Below are 20,771 nucleotides of genomic sequence, written 5' to 3'. Positions count from 1 at the left end.
TAACTTAATATTTTGTTGCATAACCTTTAGAGGCAATTACTGCAATCAAACGATTCCTGTAACTGTCAATGAGACTTATTCACCTCTCGACAGGTATTTTGGCCCACTCCTCGAGAGTAAACTGCTCCAGTTGTCTCGTGTTTGAAGGTTGCCTTTTCCAGATGGCATGTTTCAGCTCTTTCCAAAGATGCTCAACAGGATTTAGGTCAAAGCACATAGAAGGCCACTTCAGAATGGTCCACTGCTTTCCTCTTAGCCATTCTTTGGTGTTTTTAGCTGTGTGTTTTGGGTCATTATCCTGTTGCAAGACCCATGACCTGCGACTGAGACCAAGCTTTCTGACACTGGGCAGCACATTTCTCTCTAGAATCCCTTGATAGTCTTGAGATTTCATTGTACCCTGAACAGTTTCTAGACACCCTGTGCCAGATGCAGCAAAGCAGCCCCAGAACATAAGAGCCTCCTCCATGATTCACAGTAGGGACAGTGTTCTTTCCTTGATATGCTTCATTTTTCCGTCTGTGAACACAGAGCTGACATGCCTTGCCAAACGTTCCATTTTTGTCTCATCTGTCCATAGGATATTCTTCCAGAAGCTTTGTGGCTTGTCAACATGTAGTTTGGCAAATACCAGTCTGGCTTTTTTATGATTTTTTTTTCAACAATGATGTCCTCCTTGGTCGTCTCCCATGAAGTCAATTTTGGCTCATACAACGACGGATGGTGCGATCTGACACTGATGTTCCTTGAGCTTGAAGTTCACCTTTAATCTGTTTAGAAGTTTTTCTGGGCTCGTTTGTTACCATTCGTATTATCCGTCTCTTTGATTTGTCCTCAATTTTCTTTAATCTCCTGAGATAACTCTTTCCTTCACTTCCTCTGGTCCATGTTGAGTGTGATACACACCATGTCACCAAACAGCACAGTGAGTATCTGTAGCCCTCTATACAGGCCCACTCACTAATTCCAAGATTGTAGACACCTGTGATGCTAATTAGTGGACACACCTTGATTTAAGGTGTCCCTTTTGTCACATTATTTTCAGAGGTATTATTATTTCTGCCCAGGCCTATTTCATGAGTTTTATTTTTTTTTAAATTCTGTGGAAGCATGGTTGAAAAACAATTTCTGACTTTCATTGGTCATTTTCATAGGTTTTTTATTTATTATTACTTTCGTCATATTCAAGTTATTTCTGTGACCATTGTGGGTTTTTCTGTCATTAAACAAGGGGTGCCAACAATTTTGACCATATGTGTAATAATTCAATAGAATATGTCCCTTAAGATCATGGATTACCACATGGCAATGGCAGTTAACTACTTGGCACAGTGGTGATACAGCTTTCATAGTACCAATACTGACGTGCCAAAGTGACCATGTAAGAGACCCAGTGAGCCACTGATCTGGAGGGATTGGTTGTGGTAAATAGTTTTTTATACATTTTTATTTAATATGGACTGGAAAACCTATTATAAGATATCAACTAAAATATTTTTTTCTATGTTAACCATGTAAATTCAGTCCTTGATAATTACACAGAGTTTGGCCCAAATGCTTTTGGACACAGACTGAATTTGTATAATTTAGTTAAGTTCTGTATGGTTCTCCAGCCCACTGTTCATATATATGCATCCAAATATCGCACCATTTATTGAACACTAATAAGTAAGCTAGGCAGGAAGCGCAAATCTGGGGAACAGGCAAACTAGTAAAAAAAGATCCAACCTTGTTAGTGGTGAACTGGGAGGAATCAGCAAATGGGTTAGTGCATCTGAAGAGAGGTTTAGTACCAAAGGTGCTCTGTAAAGGCAAGGTTTGCTTCTAAAAAAAAAATAAAACACAACATCATTACTATTAAAGCAAAAAAAATAACTAGGAGCTAAGAAATGGGCTATCTCCTTAAAGACAATGTTGATCGGAGAGGGAACATACAGTAAGTTGGAAGCCAACATTATGGTAACTGAGGCAACCACTTTAATCAATTGTCCTACTAAATTCTATTTTTCACAGATAAAATCACACATATTACCATCAGAGTGTTGGACCCAAATTATTCATGAGGTGATATATCTGTAAAATAGTACTAGCAATTCTACAAATGAGGCCTAAGCATCTAGGAGGCTTTTATTGGTAGAGTGGTCACATTGACCCGTGACTAGCAATACCCCAAATTATAAGAATATAATGATTAAAGAAATACAACATCCAGGCAATAGTTAGGTCTATATAGGAATCTCATAGGGGAGCCCAAAATGTAAGTAGACTGAGTAAATCCAGATGCTGGGGAAAGGTGTGTGTGTTTAATGGTGGTGGGGTAGGAGGTATTTGAATGCATCTGGTCTCAAATCTCCCTCAATGAGTCTACCCTCCAAAAGAATATTTAGACTAGCAAGCGAAGCAAATGGCAAGCAAGCAGAATATTTACCTTTGGCGAGGTGTGAGAGAAGGGGTTAGTATGTGACTGACCCCTGAAAGCAGAGGCAGATGAGCAATACAAAGATTCAGGCTAGAGGAGAAAATTAGGGAAACATAAACAATTACTGGAGGGCTGGTTACAGTTATTGGAGGTTCAAGTTACAATAAGAAAGTTATCAAAAGTGTTTGCTTATATTGGTTAGTGATCATGATATATTTTATTGGAAATTCTATTTATTTCAATTTCAATGCTATAGTAAAATAGGACTACAGCAAAGAGCTGATCAGAAACGTACACTGTAGACATCGCAGTAGTTTCTATTTATGTGGTTCCCTACGGTCATGAAAAAGGGCTAAAAATCTGAAAAGTTGGAATGAACTCCATGTCACAGAGTGGAGGAGCAATTTATGTTTGCAAGTCCTTATATCGGTATATATGGACTCAGGCATACTGATAAAGCTTCAGAATACGGCTATAAAGAACTATCCGTAGAGAAAGGCAAGACCGATGCAGATTTTGTTGCAGATTTCATGGTGGAAATGCTGTTGATTCTTTGCACTACATAGCGTGGTAATCTGTATAAAAGTGTAAATCCGCAGCATAATTTGAAAGGCAGTAGTTGTCAATTCTGCACATCCGGTCATTTTCTACTGCCAACTGCTTTACTGGCATGTGGCTAGAATACGAACCCAATATAATCTATCGGGCTGTTCACATGGCTGTTTTATTTTTTTTTTTGCAGCTCGAGTGGTCTTCAAAAAATAATGGAGACATGCCCAGTTTTTACCCCCACAACAGTCTATGAGTCCGTAAAAATCACGGACAGCTCATGTTTGGCATCGGAGTGATCCGTGATTAATATTACAATGTATAGGAGAAGCTTTGTAATGTATTTTTATTTCATCAGTGAAAATCACTGATGAAACTGATAGTAAAACTGACATACTGACCAAATACTGATTAAAATTTGAGGCAAAACACTGATGATCAAGGGTCCGTGTTTTTACGTGCCAGAAAAATATTGAGATGTCTGAATGAGGTCTTCTACATAACAAAAACTGCTCGGCCACCACCTATTAGCAAGCTTTTCATGTACTCACCCGGGATCTGTTGACGATACTCTGAACCAGAAAGACAACAGGATTTCCAGCTCTTCTTATGGCTTCCACTGCCTGCTCATGACTGGCATCTCTGAGATCAATACCATCCACCTAAAACACAATTTTTTTAACAGGGAAAGAAGACAGAAAACAAGTTGGGTAAATTAAAGAGTTTAGGAGATCTCCTGCGTTACCCTTGGGATTTGTGCTAAAAGATAATGCTAAAAGCAGTAAAAAGAGATGGAAAAAAAAGGAAAAAAGTCTCCTCCTATGGCTACTGCGCTGATGCATGTAAGCATTAGAGAAGTGTTATAAATAGATGTCAGTAATAAGCTTTATTGTGCAAAAAGCCTTGGTACGACAGCTTTATGTTGTAAGTGATGTTCTAAATGGCTTTACCGCAAGGATCACAAGCGAGGACTGGGGTCTCCAAAGTTAATCTGAGGCTTAAGGATGACAGTCGACTCATTAAAGCAAATAGTGAGAGACAGTTAAGATTGAAGATAGTAGTCGTCTAGTTGAGGGAAAATCCACAACCCTGTGACAAGTCCTACTCACTGAGCCCAAAAGACTTACAGATTAATCAGATTAGTCAGATTTTGTAAAACTGCTTCAAATTGAGCGAAATTCGAGGCAACTTATAGCTCAGCAAAAATGTAGCTTCTTTTGGCGTTTTTATGCCAGTCCCGACCACTTTTTAAAACTGGGTGGAGCTTAGCCAAGAGTGGGAGTGGTTCATTAACAGAAAAGTATTCCAGTCGGTGACATTCCTTGCGGTGCGCGTGGCAGCCAAAAAATGTACCAAATTCATTCATTCTTAACTTTCTCCAGCACACTGTTGTCTCAAGCTTCACTGGGACAATACCTAGCACTTAATAATTTTGTAAGTAAAACAATCCAAGTTAATATCTTAAAATGCCTTCAAGAGAAGTCACTGGAGACCAGAAGAGTGTGTTTAACACTTACATATTTATAGTGAGCATAAAGGGTCATTAAATATGCAAATTTCCTGTTCAAGAGGAAGAGGACTAGAACTCAACAGCACCACCTGTTGAGAGCAGTGATCCTACAAGACACTTTGATTTCCCAGAGGAGCATTGCATGCTGTGCAAGCCTCCTTACAATTGCATGCCAGGGCAGGTATTTCACTCTCCACAAGGAGAAATGTTACCCCTTAGACCTCAGTCCAGAGCCTCTCACCTAGCCAAATCTGATCTCATACTTTGCCCAGTCGAGACCACGAAACACCCTGTCTGCAAATTAAGGTTCTGATTTGGCTTTTATCGTAAGTCATATTGCAAGGCTGGTTAAAGTGTTGAGAGTGACATGTAGGATCGCTGCTTTCAAAAGGTGGCGCTATAAAGTTATAGACCTCTTCCTCTTTGAAGAGGCAATTTGCATATTTAATTTCCCAGAGGAGCATTGCTTGGTGAATAAGCCTCCTTACAATGGCATGCCAGGGCAGGTATGTCACTTTCCACAAGGAGAATCGTTACCCCTTAAAGATAATCGTGAAAAAATGTTGTTAAAAATGCCGTCACACGATTCTTTTGCCATGTAAATAGACTTCCAAACATCTGCTAAACAAAATGTTTAGCCATTGAATGAAAGGATTTTTTATGCAGAATAAAAGATCATCATTCTAGGTGAAGTATCATCCTGTGTAAACAGGAATCATGCTGGCAAGAACAAAGGCAGACTATGTGCACTGAAGAATCGAACAATTGAGTATAGATCACTCAGTACGCATCATTTACTTTGGCCTGTGGAAACAGGCGGTCAAATGACCGCCAATAACATTTACAGATCAGTGGCTGTATCGTGCCACCAGTCGGTCGGTGTAATCACAACGTAATTCTATATATCCAGCACTTTCCAAATTCAGCACCCTGAGACAAGAAGTGCAACTGCATTACAGGTAAACTCTACAAGGAGAAAAGTGTAGAATTCAACTCAACAGTCAAAAGTAAAATTTCTGCTGGCAGGACAACAATGGCCAAAGCTGTCGTCAAAGAGTTGATCATTTGTACCTCCACAATCCTATCTCCAGTTTTCAGTGTTCCATTCTTCCCTGCCGGACTGTCCTCTAGAATATGTTTAATGAAGATTCCTCTCATTACTTCCCCGTTGCTTAAACGGCTCCCCATGCCTCTGCCACCAACAATGCTGATCCCCAGTGATTTCCCAGGCTCTCTCCAAAGCTCTACCCTGGAGGATACAGATAAAGGACAGAAATTAGCTCATGAATATAACACAGACATATAGTCGTACTGTGAATTTCTTGGGCCAAGATGTTCCAGGCATTCATTCCGTTTCTGTGGTATAGAGTAAAACACATTTGGGCAAACCTTCTTGGATTGTTCCAGTTGTTAAATGCAGCGTGTTCCAGTTCACTTTCCTCTCCTTCTCCTTCTTCACGCTCAGGCAGCTCTGGACCATCACTAAAAAAATTAAAAAAATAAAGAAATAATGGTCTAAGGGTCAGTGGTGTTCTCAGTACACGGAGTCCATACACATCTCTGCAGAGGAAAACAGCTAAAGTGGTACAGCTCACTATGACATTTCAGATGTTGCATTAAATTCCATATTTTCACAACCTATTATTTATATAGCACAAGTATATCTGGGAACTCTGTACACAACGCTCTCTGTGCCCATGAGGCTCACAATAGGTTCCCTATATAATAAGCATACATACAGGCACACTGGGGAGGAGAGATGGCATTCATAAACTCTCTCTGCCGGTTTTCTGGATTCAAAAAGTTGCAATATTTGGATCAAAGGGCATCTGTGCAAAAATACTGTCTTTTAGCATATACTGAAGGTGAAAGCGATGCCAAGTTCTAGTATGCATAGTTTCCATAATCTAGTTGGACAGGCAAAAGATTTGCCAAATTTATTTACTCAAACAAACAGGTAAAGAGAACATACACGCTCCATGAAGATACTTAGGATAAGTCATGTGGCAAGGCCCGTGAAAGGCCCGTTAAAGGGTCGATATTAACTTTTAGGATTGCTACTTCCAAGAGGTGACACTGGGATTTCTAGTCCTCTTCCTCTCTGAAGAGGCAATTTTCACATTTCATTTCCCAGAGGAGCATTGCAAGACTTAAAAGCCTCCTCACACTGGCATGCCAGGCCTGGCATGTCACACTCCACAAGGTGAAACATTACCCCTTGGATCCTGGTTAGATTCAAACCCGCGCCACCGGTACGGTAACCAAGACTTTCAACAATTATGCCAAATAAAGTTAATTCAAATACATTTTAACCCCTTCCCTGATATGTGTCATACATGTACGTAACACATGTGTTTGGGATGAGCTCAGGAACTGACCCTGCTCAATATCAGTATTAGGCAGGGATCACACTACCGTGTGTGATGTGAGAAACTCTTTTTCAGCTGGAGGTTCACATGGCTGCCATGTTGGTACTCCTGTGAAGCCCAGACACAGGCTGGGCATCATATGAGACCGTGATTTTAGCTATATACTACAATAAAGAACAAGCAATCAGATGATTACATGTTCAAGTCCCCAGAGGGGACTTTAGAATAAATAAAAAAATTATATAGAAATACATAACATTTTATAAACAGAAACATTTGAATAATACCCACTTTTTAATTATGAAAAAAAAAATAATAAAAGAATAATGTTACGAATTGCCTCTTCCATAAAAGTCAGATTAATCCAAATTTTAAATCTAAAAAATGAATAATGTCAATCCAAACTACAACTTGTTCAACGAAAAACAAATGTTAAAGTAAAAATAAAAAAAAAGTTAAGACTCTTGGAAGAAAGGGATGAAATAAAAGTGCAAAAAACAAAAAAACAGGCAATGGCATCACTATTACTGAAGATATAGGGCATGGGCCATGGACTTCTTCCCCGATGCCTCAGATCCCAAGCACCACTTTGAACTTTATTGTAGAGCACAGGCTGCTATGAACAATTCTATGTTTTAAAGTATTTATATGGGAGACAAGTCCAGAGACGTTGCAGATCATGGTAGCAGGCAATAGCAAAGGTTGAAAGGTGGCATTCACCATCCCGTAAAAAACAGTTTTATTCAAGCCAAGTTAAAAACATGGGTGCAGGATGATAAGAGCCACATGAAGGACTGCATGCTTCTCATATCCTCCTGCACCCATGTTTTTAACTTGGTTTGAATAAAACTGCTTTTTTACAGGATAGTGAGTGCCACCTTTCAATCTCTGCTATTGCTGAAGCACACATGGTCCCGGGTGTCAGATGGCTCAAGGAAGCAGTCCAGGAGGTAAGACAAGCATTATAATGCTGGATTGCCTTTTTTTGCGTTTTTTTTCCCAAGACCATGGTAGCACATTTAGGCCATACATGCTACTCACAGCAGCACGAGCAACATGGCACTGTAGTGTTGAAAAAATGCTCTTTGAATACTATGGAAAAATGGCCATATCACTGGCTCCACCACAAAACCAATGAAAAGCCGAGATGTTAGTGTTGCTGGAATCAAGACCAGAGATCCAGCTACCATACATTATGCCACTGCACACCATAGTACTGGTATTTGGGCCTCTGACGGGTAATATGAGAAAGAGGCCTTCATGGGGGACAGTGAAGGAGTCCCAGAGTCTATTTTTAACATGAAAACACCAGGTCACATGTTGCTGTGATCATGTTGCGTAGTCAAAATGTTCTATCATGGCTTGCAGCATCTCCGGACTTATTTCCCATAAAGCACATTTTAGATATCAATTGTTAGCGATTACAAAGGGAGCTGCCAGCAGCAGATCTTGACGATTCGTGTGCCAAAGTGCTTTCAGCGTGCCAGTAAATTACTTTCTTTGTGATGGTGCAATTTCAATGTTGAGGAGTGTATACATTACACAGACACATATACACAATATGTACACATAGTGCTTACCTATTACTCTGTACAGGAAATAGATCTACTGGCACAGATGCTTCACTCAGCTGCCCCATACTTGCCCGAAAGTCTTCCAAATTCTCACTTGGAATATATGTAATGCTATAAGACAAATGTCCAGCAATGAACATTAATGCTACCAGGTTATTAGGTATATTATAAGTAGTGGATTAACACAATGTTGGTTGACTTACAAGAACATGGGCAGTATAGGAGTAGAAATAAATGGATCACCACCACTGACATAGGCTTTAATCATACAAGCATTTTAGTTCCTGAATTTGTATTTGTTATTCAGGTTAAATTACAATTAAATATACGGTACTTACTACACTCTTTGGACAAAAAAAGAAAGCCTAAAAAATTGTAGCAACAAGACTGTGACAAAAAAAGCACATGCATGTGAAAACAGAGCACGACTGAGTGGTCATTAGCACAGGGTTATTATATATAACATTATATTAGGCCAGTTTCATGAGTCAGGGATAGACGGCTCAAGTATGGGCTGGAATATCCAGACAAGTCTCGGGTCTCCGGACCTGAGCTCAGCTGCCTCGTGAATGCCAATGAGGTTCTTTCGTTTGGCTCAAGAGACATGCAGCCGGTTCGGACATTGCAGTCCATACTTGTAATAATTTAGTCACTCCTGTCTTAAAGTTCCAAAAACAAAACACTACCTAGAAGATACAGGAAAGATGTATATCTTTGTACCGTGTTAGCCAGTAGATAGAAAAATATTCAGGATTGAGAGTCCTCAGTAGTTGATACCTTTTAATGGCTAACTGATAAGATGGTAACACATTGCAAGCTTTCGGGACTACTCAGGTCTCTTCATCAGGCTAGACTAATACAAAATCTGAAGAGTCACATATTTATGCACAATACAGCCTAGAAAAAATGCAATAGATAAGACAAGTGACGTGAAGCAGAACTATCATTATGGGAGAGGGAGAAACATAAATATTGGACCAGTACATAGATAAGGAGTCCGGATGTTTTATGGTCCTCTGATTAGGGTATCCTAATGTGTTGTGATGCCCCCACCAGGTCTTGAAAGCAAATTCCTTAATTGATGTAAATTAATAATTAATATTTATTAATTTATTAATAATTTATTAAAAATAAAAGTTCCGCCTATTTTAAAGCCTATTTTCTACTTGTTCGCCTGTTTGGATAAAATATGGAAAGTTAATGAACCGAGGGCACCATTTTTTAAAAAAAAATTGAGAAAAAAAACCCAGCAAAATGACGAATGGGAGCCACATGTACAAAATACTGCCAACAGCAATCTTTGTATCGCATAAAATGGGACAAGAAAATATCTAGATAATGGGAACGCAGCCAAATGTGACAAGTCATTGGCGGTTGTGCTGTGGTACAAAACATGCATATGGGTTTACTGCAAATTGTAGCGGTTTCACAGCTTTAAAGCCGTGTACTTGCTGTCTGACTATGCCTTATGAGTGGTTATATGTGAGAAAAATAACTTGTCGCTGTACAAATACATTCTGATATTTTTAGATAGCGAACATATGAAATGAAATCTTGAAATGGTAATCGTGTATTCACCATCTCTGCTATGTAACAGATAGGGGAGAAATGTGGCTTTAATTGCCATCAGGTTTTTGAATGTTATCTGAGAGCAGTATAATAGAGACGCAGATCCCGTTTTCAGTGATGTGTAGATTGTCATCACTAGAGGACTAGTAAAACTGCTGCCATGTAGTCCCCATATTCATCAGTTAAAACCCCGCCTCCACTACTGATTGGCAGTATAGTGTACACAGAAAACGGTCAATCAGTCATGTGGGCGGGGTTATACAGAGTTCAGCATTCAGAGAACTGCTAGATCTGCAGCATATATAGCAAAACAGCACCAAGTATGTCCAAACTGCGACACGAGCTTTAAAGGGGTATTCCCATTCCCAAGATCCTATCTCCAATATGTTGTAGGTGTGATAACAATAATATTAGAAAATATCTCCCATTAGAAATGTAGTATAGTTTTTCTGATTTGCTATGTCTCTTTCCTCATGTGCAGGCAATGCAGGACCTTAGGTATCCATGATTACGACTACTAGAAACTAGCTAACTGTCACTATATCAGTCGTCATAACCACGGATACCCTAAGGTCCTACAATACCTACACATGAGAAAAGAGACATAGCGAACCAGAAGAACTATACTACATTTTATAACTGGAGGAATTTGCTAATATTATTATTATTACACCTACTATATATTGGGATAGGATCTTGGAGATGGGAATACCTTTTTAAAGCTTGTGTCGCAGTTTGGACGTTATTCACAGTGGGGATTATTATAACTTCTTAGAAGTATTCAAATTTTGAATGTTTGGAAATGGAAATCAAAATAAGATGGAGAAAGAAAGTTATTGAATATTAAGATATGTGCCACATATTCTCTATATTATGGATTAGAGCAGTTTTGGAAACAACTGCATTCACCGTGTTTGAAGATGTGAGACAGCATAAAGCACTTTTTCAGGTCAATGTAATTTTTTATTACAGATCTGCGAACAGGAATTTGTAATACGACGCTTATCGTTACTTACATGCCATACTCTTCCTGGCACGTAGAGAGGTTATTTCTAATTTGGAATCTCTATGAAAATAAAAGTAGCGACATGACCTATTGGGTGCTGTATATCAGTGGTATTCTCTATTAAAAGCAATGTCTGATGGGAGACGAGAGTGTTACAGACAGGATCTTAGGCTTTATAATCAGGGACTTTTGTGGCACTCTGGGCTTCATGCTCTTGCTGTCTAAGACGTCTATGAAACCTTACATGTATATTTAATACTGGACACTTTGAGGGAGGTCCACACGTTGTTTGCGCTGCAAAGTTTTTGCGGAAAGTTCTGAAACTGTTCTATTCAAAAAAATGGAACCCATTTTCAATCAATCAAATTTCTAATTCACCCTTTATCAATGTAGTGTCAGTGCTTTGCACAGACCAAGTGTCATGATCCATGCTGGATTATGACAGATAAAAGCACTAGTAACCTTTTTTTTTCCTTAAGCTGGTGGTTTCAGCTCTAGTTTTGCCCCGGTGACCGTTAGGGTCATTGCACTTGATGTTTTCTTTTCTTTGCCTTTTGCGCCCGGTGGTCACTGGGATTATAGCAGCTTTTGGCCCCTGACCATTTAACCATTCCCTTTTCCTATATAGGGTCACCTGGTCTATGAGCAGTTGTTGGTGATATTGGTCATTTCAACCATCCTTGGTGGAGGAAGGAGCTAGAGAGAGTTCCTTACAGCACGGTCAGAGTCCTGGTGTGGAAGGACACACAGTGAGGAGTTCCTTGCAGCTCTGACAACGCTTGGTGACGTAGCAGCTATTCAGGAGGAAAGCTGCATTCTGGTGCTGGACTCTGTTGCTGTGAGCAAGAGCAACAGAGCAGAGCTAAGTGCTGTTATCCCTGTTTGTATTTTTCCCTGGTGTGTATTAGTACAGCGGTGGGGCCAGTGCCTGCACCACCCAGCTCCCTAGCAAGGGATAGGTGTAGGGTGTGCTAGGGTGACAGGTTCCGGCTCGGCGACAGGTGAGGAGGTCTCCACGTCCCCGTTCCCTATCGCAGTGCCCACCGTTGTAACTGTTTCCCCTTCCCCCGTGTCTTGTTGTTTTAGTTACCGGCCGGCGGGTCGTGTCACACAGGACAGTTACAAGCGCCGTGTCTTGTTGTTTTAGTTACCGACCTGCGGGTTGTGTCACTTAGGACGAGTCCACGTGACACCAAGCACGGCTTTATTGACCCAAACTATTGGTTTATAATATTCACCCCATGGTCAGGCTGGGACACTTGGTTGTAACATAGATATAAAAATGTGCCCATAATTTGATGGTGCCAACCTGGCCATTAGGAAAGATTTTTCTGATTTAACAAGATGGATCCCAATTGGGTGCATGACTCTAAATACACAGTTCATACACATAGCTGTAATGCTTGTGTACATAAGTCCTTAAAGGGGTTGTCTCACAAACAAAGTACATTTTAATCAATAGATGTTTGAATATTAATAATTTACACAATTGGATGTGTTTAAATAAAATGTTCCTGTGCTGAGATAATCTTATAAATGTGCCACTGCTGTGTACTGTGTAATGGCTGTGTCTGACTGTACAGGGATATATTACAACCGAAGGGTCTAAATTTGGACTATAATTTACAAATATGTGTTCCCTAATTCCTCGTCTCATAACATTATCCTGGCTATGGAGTTTATGTGGTTTTTAATGGTGTATTTTAATTTTTAATTTTTGTGTTTTGCTCTTTTTTTATAGATTTCCTTTGGCGGTCGGAGGACACGGGGACTGAACAGTCCCGAATCATGAAGACTTTGCGACAGGTATTTTGTTGTCTGTTATTCCCCGTGCCCTCTTCCTGCTATATATATTTTGGTTTCGTTTGTAATTTGTATTTGTTGCCAACACTAAATGTTTTTCTGTCATATATAATGATTCGATTATGGTGGTCTATTCTTTGGATTAGGAAGTTACCATGGATGTGGTTGCTGAATATATTCGATCTATGAATGGCTCCTTTTTTTAGGAGTCTTTTTTATTTTCGCATATAATATTCCTTTTCTAAAGAAATATAAGACCCCCCTTATTTGGGTGAGCTCATGCCCTGTTTTACTATAAATGTAGGGGCTGTCTGCACAGGCGCTATGATCGCGACCGGCGCTGTGGATGATTTTGTCCCTCTGACGGTGCTGTGCGTGCGTGGTGTTTCTGACTAGCGCATCATGTGATTGTGCCCTCTGGGTGACACTGCGCAAGCGCGGTGTTAGGCGGCGGGCGCGTCATGTGATCGCGCGTTGTCGGGGACACGGCGCATGTGGGGTGGCCACGTTGGGCGCGTCATTGCGCGGCATGCGACCTGGCATGCGACCTGGCGTCAGCGTGTGACGTCACTTTGTTAACGTTTGCAGGGGGAGGAGAGGGAAGTCTCCGGCTCTTGTGCAGGATAAGTAAATAAAAACAATTGGCAACTGGGCGCCTAAAGGAATGAGGGTGTTGATTGGCAGTTATGATCATGTGGAGTCATATTTGTACCGCTGTTTCTGATTGGCACTCTATTGCTATGGTTATTTTGATGCATGACATCGATTGGTGGGCTTTCTTTGGGACTTTGTATTTACATTTGGATTAATTTTACTACATTTATATTAACGATACAATGTTGAGTAAAATTTACATGATATTATGTTGATTTACATGTACAAGACTCTGATGGATGTAATTCTATGTATTTATTGTAATTATATGTAATGGGTGTTACCGAAGTGGTAATTGGCTGCGCCACACCATGAAAGGTCATCATTTGAACTACATGCTGTACTTGAAAAAGGCCACAATATGGCCGAAACGTTGTATTTTTTCACTGGCAGAATAAATCTTTGACACGATTTTTCACCTGGGTGGGATGCTGCTCTCTTTCTTTTTATTGGACATTTGTGTTCACTTGGGCTTGTGAACTTGGAGCTTGCATCCACAAAACTCCTGCTGTGCTGTCGGCTGTCTTTTGCTGCACAGGGATATGGTCTGGTCATACCACAGCTCCTGGGGAGGAAGCAAGAGAATATACAGAGTTTACAGCATGGGATCACAGCGGATTGTTTCTGTGAGGTAAATCATTGCTTAAACACAAGCAGTGAAATGTTTTACCTCACAAAAAGAATCCGCTGTGATCCTGTGCTGTGATGTCTGTTTATTCTCTTTTGCGTCCTCCCCTGCCCAGGAGATGTGGTATGATCAGAGCATGTCCCTGCGCGGTCAGACACAGCCATTACACAGTAATCAACAGGGGCACATGTATAAGATTATCTCAGCACAGGGACATTATTTTAGCACATCCAATTATGGAGATTATTATTATTCCAAGTTCTATCAATTAAAATGTACTTTGTTCATGGGAAAACCCCTTCAAGTGTTGTCTTCGTCATCAAACTCTAGTTAAAGGGAACCTGTCACACGATTCATGCTGCCTAAAGAAGGAGCAACATCAATCAGAGTCTGGTTGCACAATTACAGCTAAATATGTTTTCCTCTGAAACGCTCCGGCATTTCATGAAAAAAACATTTTGAAAAGCCCTGCTCCGCTGCGGGTGATTGATAGGTCTCTCCTCCATGTGTGGATATAGGAAGGAACGTTTCAATCACCTGGGACACGGCGGTGAAAAGCTGGCCAGGGACGTAGCAGAAGAGAAAAAACATGGTTTGTGCAGCACGTCGAATGGCAGGTTCCCTTTAAATCTTTGCTTTAGCCAAAACCAGAGACAAGTCACCTGAAGCCGACCATTGCCTGGTAGGAATGAGATTATCGAAAGCTCTAAATCCATTATTGAGAGGCTTACGGTGCTATCTGCATCATGAGGCTCAGCATCAGACGCAAATGATCCATGTCCTAGAAAACACGTATAGGTCGGGGTAATGGGTTTGAATTTCTAGATTATGCTGTTGAGTACATTTGGATGACTGCAGTCTTAATGAATTATTCTATTTCTCGGGTAAAAGCGTGTTTTATGCGATTTGCATGGCAAGGAATGAGTTACAAATTGTCAATAATACACTCACCCTAATAAAGACCTGAAGAGCGTTGCTCTGACAGAAGAATATACGTAATTTTCATTTGATTTCACATTATGCGGTAAATTGAATCAAGGGAGATAAAAATACCATGAAGCCCACCAGCACCTTAATCAAGCATCACAGCTGGTGGCTACCAACACAAGTGCTTTGGGAATTAGCCAATAAACATGACGATATCACAGCTAAAATGAATTTGATCCACTGCCTGGCACCTGGGTTTTTTGACTGACATCCAATGAGTAGGAGTCAGATAAACAACTCATGAATGCATGATCAAGATTTTGCTTTCAACACAAAATGTGTTGTCTATAGGAGGAGGGGAGGAAATTCTCTTTTTTCTCCAGAATTTTGCTTAATAATAATCAATTCTGGCGGAATCCGTAAAAAGTAATGATCTGCCATTTACTCGCTTATTTTAATCCTATTATAAATAGTTTTATGGTAAAACATGTTTTTATTAATCACATTTTCCTATTAAATACAATTGACTGGCTTCTTGGCTATTGTATCTGGTCCAGTGGCCTTCCACTTATGTCATGGTGGTCAATTTGGAGCTAAATACATTTTGTATTCTCCAGCACATGTAGTATGGAATTGTTAAGGAAGGCTAATCAGAATAATGCAGCCTTACAAATGTTTCCATTGTCAAATTCTTGGACAAAGGATACATGGTGAGTTACCATAGTCACTTCAGAGAAAGTCCAACATTCATCCAGTTGACAATCACAATTGTGGGCATTTCGGGGTTGCTCACACGTTGCATCAAATGCAAAAGTTTTGACCAAATTTTGTGTAAATCCCAAAAATGTGATTTGTGAATAGACCCTTAATTGCATCTTATGATATCACAACTCCAACCTATCGAGGGAATAGGGAATGAGCTGAAGCAACAAATAGGCCCTACTTCTAAGATAGTTGATAACAATTTAGGGTCTCAAACAATTCCTGTAACGTCTTAATATTAATTTTTGTAATCTATATTTTTGCACTTCAAAACTATGCAGCATCTAAATGGAGTAAAAACAGAGCATGAAGATGGAAGGAAGATGGACATAATTAGAAATCAAGTCAAAATCAAATTTCACAAATGCTCAGAAAAATCCTTTTTTAAAATCTGTTTCTTAAAGGGAATCTATCAGCAGGTTTTTACACATAATCTGAAGACAACATGAGCTAGGGGTTAAAACACAGATTTCAGCAATGCGTTTCTTATCATCCTCCATGGTTTTGTTTGATTACTTGCAGTGATTGTTTTAGCACCAGGAGCTTACCATTGCTGTGACACAGGAGCATGTGCATGCTAGTTCAACACACCCCCTCCTGTGATAAGTAGCTCACTGTCTATGAATATTGTATATACAGAGCCTGGTGTGGGTGGGTTTAGCTTTCTCAGCTCTGCTGTATTGCTAAATCATAAAACTTTGATTGTGTCAGAATGGCTGCACCCAAGATACATTGTTGGATTCAGCTTCTCTTTGCCTACATCAGGCTGCTTGCAGATGAGGTAGCAAAAACTCAAAAACTTGCTGGCAGATTCCATTTAAGGGCCCCATACACAACAGATAGCCGTCAGCTGAGTAAAAGTTTGGCTGGAAGTTGTCTTTCGAATCCTCCATACACAGGAACTCTCCTTGAAAAAAATGGTGCCAGAATCCATTGGCAGCAGCTTATCTCCCCGAGAACAATGGGAATGGCAGTCAGAAATTGAACATGCAGGAGAGTTGGGAGGCCCTTAATACAAATTAGCCCATCGGGGGTATTTAAATAAAATGAATAAAGAGCACAAACTTATCAGACTCAAATTATATCACAGAAAGAGGCCAAACACACCAATACAAGGAGAGGCTACCTGGTATTTAGCCAGTCCTTAAAAAAGTATAGTCTTTTTCTGTGACATCAAAATGCAAACTTGTGTCAGATCTGACAATGTTTTTTGCTTGATTTTAAGAAAAAAAAAAAAAGCAAAAAGTAAAATGTAGAAATATACGATCAGGTCAACCATGCTGAAAGTGATCAGGTGAACCATGCTGAAAGTCAAAATTATTTACTACTATGCCTAATGCTAAACAACAAACTGTACTGTTACTATGCAAAGTAACATGTTTATGCTCATCTGACTGCATGAACTGCTATCATTTAAGGCCTGTTTCACACTTCAGTTTTCTGGTGTCAGTCAAAATCCGTTGTTAGCAAAAAAAAACTGGATCCGACGGATTTGCCTGGCGGATCCATCTTTTTCCCCATAGACTTGTATTAGTGACGGATTGTGACGGATGGCGTTCCGTTTCGTCCATCTTGCGACGGATCTGTCGGAAAATCGGTGTCCTTCGGCCGAGAAAAACGTCCAAAGGAACTTTTTTTTGTCTCAGTCGAAAAGGCGAACAGTGACGGATAATTGCCTGCTAGAATGGACACCTATAGGCGGCAGATCCGTCGCCGTCTGTCATATGACGGAATCCGTTTTTTCTACTGAGCATGCCTGGAAGATTTTCCATTCCGTTAATTTAACAAAAGTTGTTCTGGCACTGAAAAATCTCTCTCTCTTTCTCTCTTGAATCCTGTTGCTTTAAATTCCAAAACCTGCAGCTTCGACTGATCCGTCAAAAAAACGGATCCGGTGCATTAGTTTTTGGACATTCTTCACCGGATCCGTTTCTTCACACTTTGACGGATTTTGACTGACGCCAAAAGACTGAAGTGTGAAACAGGCCTAAGTTTGATTTTTTTATTTCAGTTATGGATTAATGGAACAAATGTGCATGTACCTGAATGAGACAAACAATGTATGTTCTACACTTAAAAAGCACATCTCTTTGGCAGAAAATAAAAAAGAGATGTGCATTGTTTTGCAAATATTTTCCTAATAAGTTTATTTTTAATAGATCTGTTACTTTTTTGGTTAATAAATGCAGCTGAACCAAAAGGCCAAACTTCGCAAAAAAAAAAGAACTTTGCATTTTCATAGGATAAATTTACGTATTGTCTTATATATATGAAGGGGCTTTCTAAATTTCATGTAAACATATGCACCTATATTTAAATGTGTGGAATGGATTTTCTTTATAAAATTTGCCACATGTAAACGTGCCTAAGGCTAGTTTCACATTTGCGTTAAAACAACGCTGCGCCCTGCGTCGTTAAGCCCCGCCCCGAGCCGGCTCCCTGCCCGCCCCATCCGGGATCACCGCCTACTTTCGCATTTGCACGCATGCGATCGGCGCACCCTATCTTTAGCATAGGGTGCGCAGATCATGCGCTGCCAGTGTGAAAGTAGCGTGCTGCGCACTTTTGACGGTGCGCCGTGCGCGCCGAAATGCAACATGCTGCATTTCGGCGCGCACGGCGCACCGTCAAAAGTGCGCAGCATGCTACTTTCACACTGGCAGCGCATGATCTGCGCACCCTATGCTAAAGATAGGGTGCGCCGATCGCATGCGTGCAAATGCGAAAGTAGGCGGTGATCCCGGATGGGGCGGGCAGGGAGCCGGCTCAGGGCGGGGCTTAATGACGCAGGGCGCAGCGTTGTTTTAACGCAAATGTGAAACCAGCCTTACAGAAATAAAAACTGTTAAATACATTTTAGTTTACAGTAATCAAACAATAAAAAAATAAAATGAATTAAAAATTATAGAACAAATTTCAAAATGAAAACAAAAAAACCAATCAAAAAACACAAAATAACACAATGAGGCTGCAAAAGAGCACACGTGTTCTGACCTTTTCCCTGAAATTAACCTCAACTTTCCTACACTCCTCCTCCACGTTTAGCTCTTTCCAGCTGCAACTACTCGACAAGGAATGCAGTCACTGCTTTCTTCAAGGAAAACAGTTCATTGCGGGAAGAAAAGGGTTAGGAGAGAGAAATACGGCAATAGTAGGTGTCGAAAACGGGAGAATTTCATATGACCAAGAAGATTGTGCATGCAATAAAAAAACAAACAAAAACGAACTCTGAAATGGTTAATGTCAGATTACACAAGGAATTCTTTTTTTTCACATGTGTAATTAAAAAAAGTGATACTAAGAGTTAAAAGAGAGAGGACGAACACATGAAAAGATACAAAGTAATTCATGTCAGAAAAGGTGAGGTGAAGAGACAAAGCCATGCCAAGCTTTCGGATCACCGATACTCACACATAAAATGGGGCCTGATCATCAGCGGGTGCGGGAGAAGATCTAGAATGGGAAGCATATAATGCAGCATCTTTTTACAATGGTGTTAACAAAAGCCAAAGCCCCACGCTGCACGCGCGAAGCACACATATGTAGTTAAAAGTATGTGCAATTTTTGATTTTGTCTATTTTTTTTTCCTACATCAATCCCATCTCCCTTTTATCAACACCTCCCCCAGAAAGCATCTGCTCATTCTGTGTGTCTATAGCCGTGATTATTAACAAGGATGAGGAAATGTTCGCGCCATCCGTCTCTCTCCCTTGATCAGGAATTTATTCTTTAGGTGAGGGCAGGTGAATTCCATTTCAGACTGGTAATTATCTGGCAGATGTTGGAAGCAGCTGCTGCGGTATGCAAAGCCGGGGCTCTTAGAACAGCGCAGATAGCAGAAGCTTCTGGCAAGGTGGGTTGTGAAGTGGGACGACATGCATTCTGCGAGTGGCCGCACAGCTGCTTCTCTGTGCAAAACAACGCAAACCTGCAACCCCAACCAGCTGTTTTAAAGCTTGTCAAGCTGAAATCATTCCATCCTTTTCCCGAAAAAAAAACCTTAAAAAAAATACACAATATGTTCATCTTGGATATTTCCCCATTCTTACTCTGCTCCCCAGCAAGGTTGCTGTACCATTCAAAGCTAGATTTGCAAGGCTAAGTTCCTTTTCTAAATAGCTTGAAATATCTAAGAACTAAATTCTGACAATTTAGAAGAATATAACGAACTAATCCACGCACTTTGTAAAATGTTTAAGGCTCTGTTCACATCACGCTTATAGCCTGTATGTATGTACTAAACGGTTGCCTCTAATAGATAGAGTAGCACGTTACCTATACAGTCCGAAAAAATGTATACTCTGGGCACAGACGCTTGTTCTGCTGAATAAAGTTGAATGAAAGAGCATGCCATGCTTTTGGTAGGGTCTAATGCTGCGTACTGGCCAAACGAAAGCCAAGAAGCGAATCATTCGGCCTCCGCTAGACAATGCATCATTGAACACATTTAGAAAGTGCATCAAGAGCTTTCCGCTATTATGTGCTTAAAGTACATCACAAACGTGATGTGAACTCAGCCTAACACATGCTGTACAGATGTAGCAGAGCTGAATGCTATTTAACCTTTTCAGACCATACTATAAGTGATATTAACCAGGGTCCAGTGCAAAATTATTGCTAAAGGGTAACCATACTTTTGAGTAACTTTTCAGAATAATCTATCAGGTGTAACTACATCTATTTCCAGCCATTATATCAGTTGTATACTTCACTGTCATCACTCAATCCCTTTAGGGCTTCTATCTCTTTTTTACAATCTACTCTGAGCTGGTGGGTGAAGACTAAATGCTATGATGTCTCCTATACACATCCCAGCACACAGAGAGGGATTCCTGCTCTACATTCTTGTTTAGCACACAGAGACAAGCAGCAGCACAAAGGCAAATACACAGCAAAAGTAAGTGATCCTCAACTCCATCCCCAAGGCCCAGCAACTGATGAATTTTTGTAGGATTTTCTAAATATTGCAGTTGATGTGAATTATATTTAGACCATAGGCG

General features: G+C 40.3%; 1 protein-coding gene across 9 annotated transcripts in view; it reads right to left on the bottom strand.

The window, feature by feature from the left end:
- MPDZ (multiple PDZ domain crumbs cell polarity complex component) overlaps positions 1–20,771 on the bottom strand; it is a 249,883-nt gene that overhangs the window by 81,041 nt on the left and 148,071 nt on the right. For 4 of the 9 annotated variants that reach the window (XM_073572172.1, XM_073572174.1, XM_073572175.1 and 1 more), the window contains 7 exons: positions 19,182–19,223; positions 8,428–8,532; positions 5,868–5,960; positions 5,550–5,727; positions 3,520–3,630; positions 2,429–2,509; positions 1,729–1,824 (listed from right to left, as the gene is read on the bottom strand). In XM_073572172.1, coding sequence (XP_073428273.1) covers positions 1,729–1,824; positions 2,429–2,509; positions 3,520–3,630; positions 5,550–5,727; positions 5,868–5,960; positions 8,428–8,532; positions 19,182–19,223 — 706 coding nt within the window. The remainder of the gene's footprint in view (positions 1–1,728; positions 1,825–2,428; positions 2,510–3,519; positions 3,631–5,549; positions 5,728–5,867; positions 5,961–8,427; positions 8,533–19,181; positions 19,224–20,771) is intronic. The other 5 variants (XM_073572173.1, XM_073572180.1, XM_073572177.1 and 2 more) reach the window with 3 other exon arrangements.

The sequence above is a fragment of the Dendrobates tinctorius genome, unplaced genomic scaffold (genome assembly GCF_039654945.1).
Source record: "Dendrobates tinctorius isolate UK_male_01 unplaced genomic scaffold, ASM3965494v1 ptg000031l, whole genome shotgun sequence".
Classification (NCBI taxonomy): domain Eukaryota; kingdom Metazoa; phylum Chordata; class Amphibia; order Anura; family Dendrobatidae; genus Dendrobates; species Dendrobates tinctorius.
Note: the sequence above shows the minus strand (reverse complement) of the source record. Positions and strands in the feature narration are given on the sequence as shown.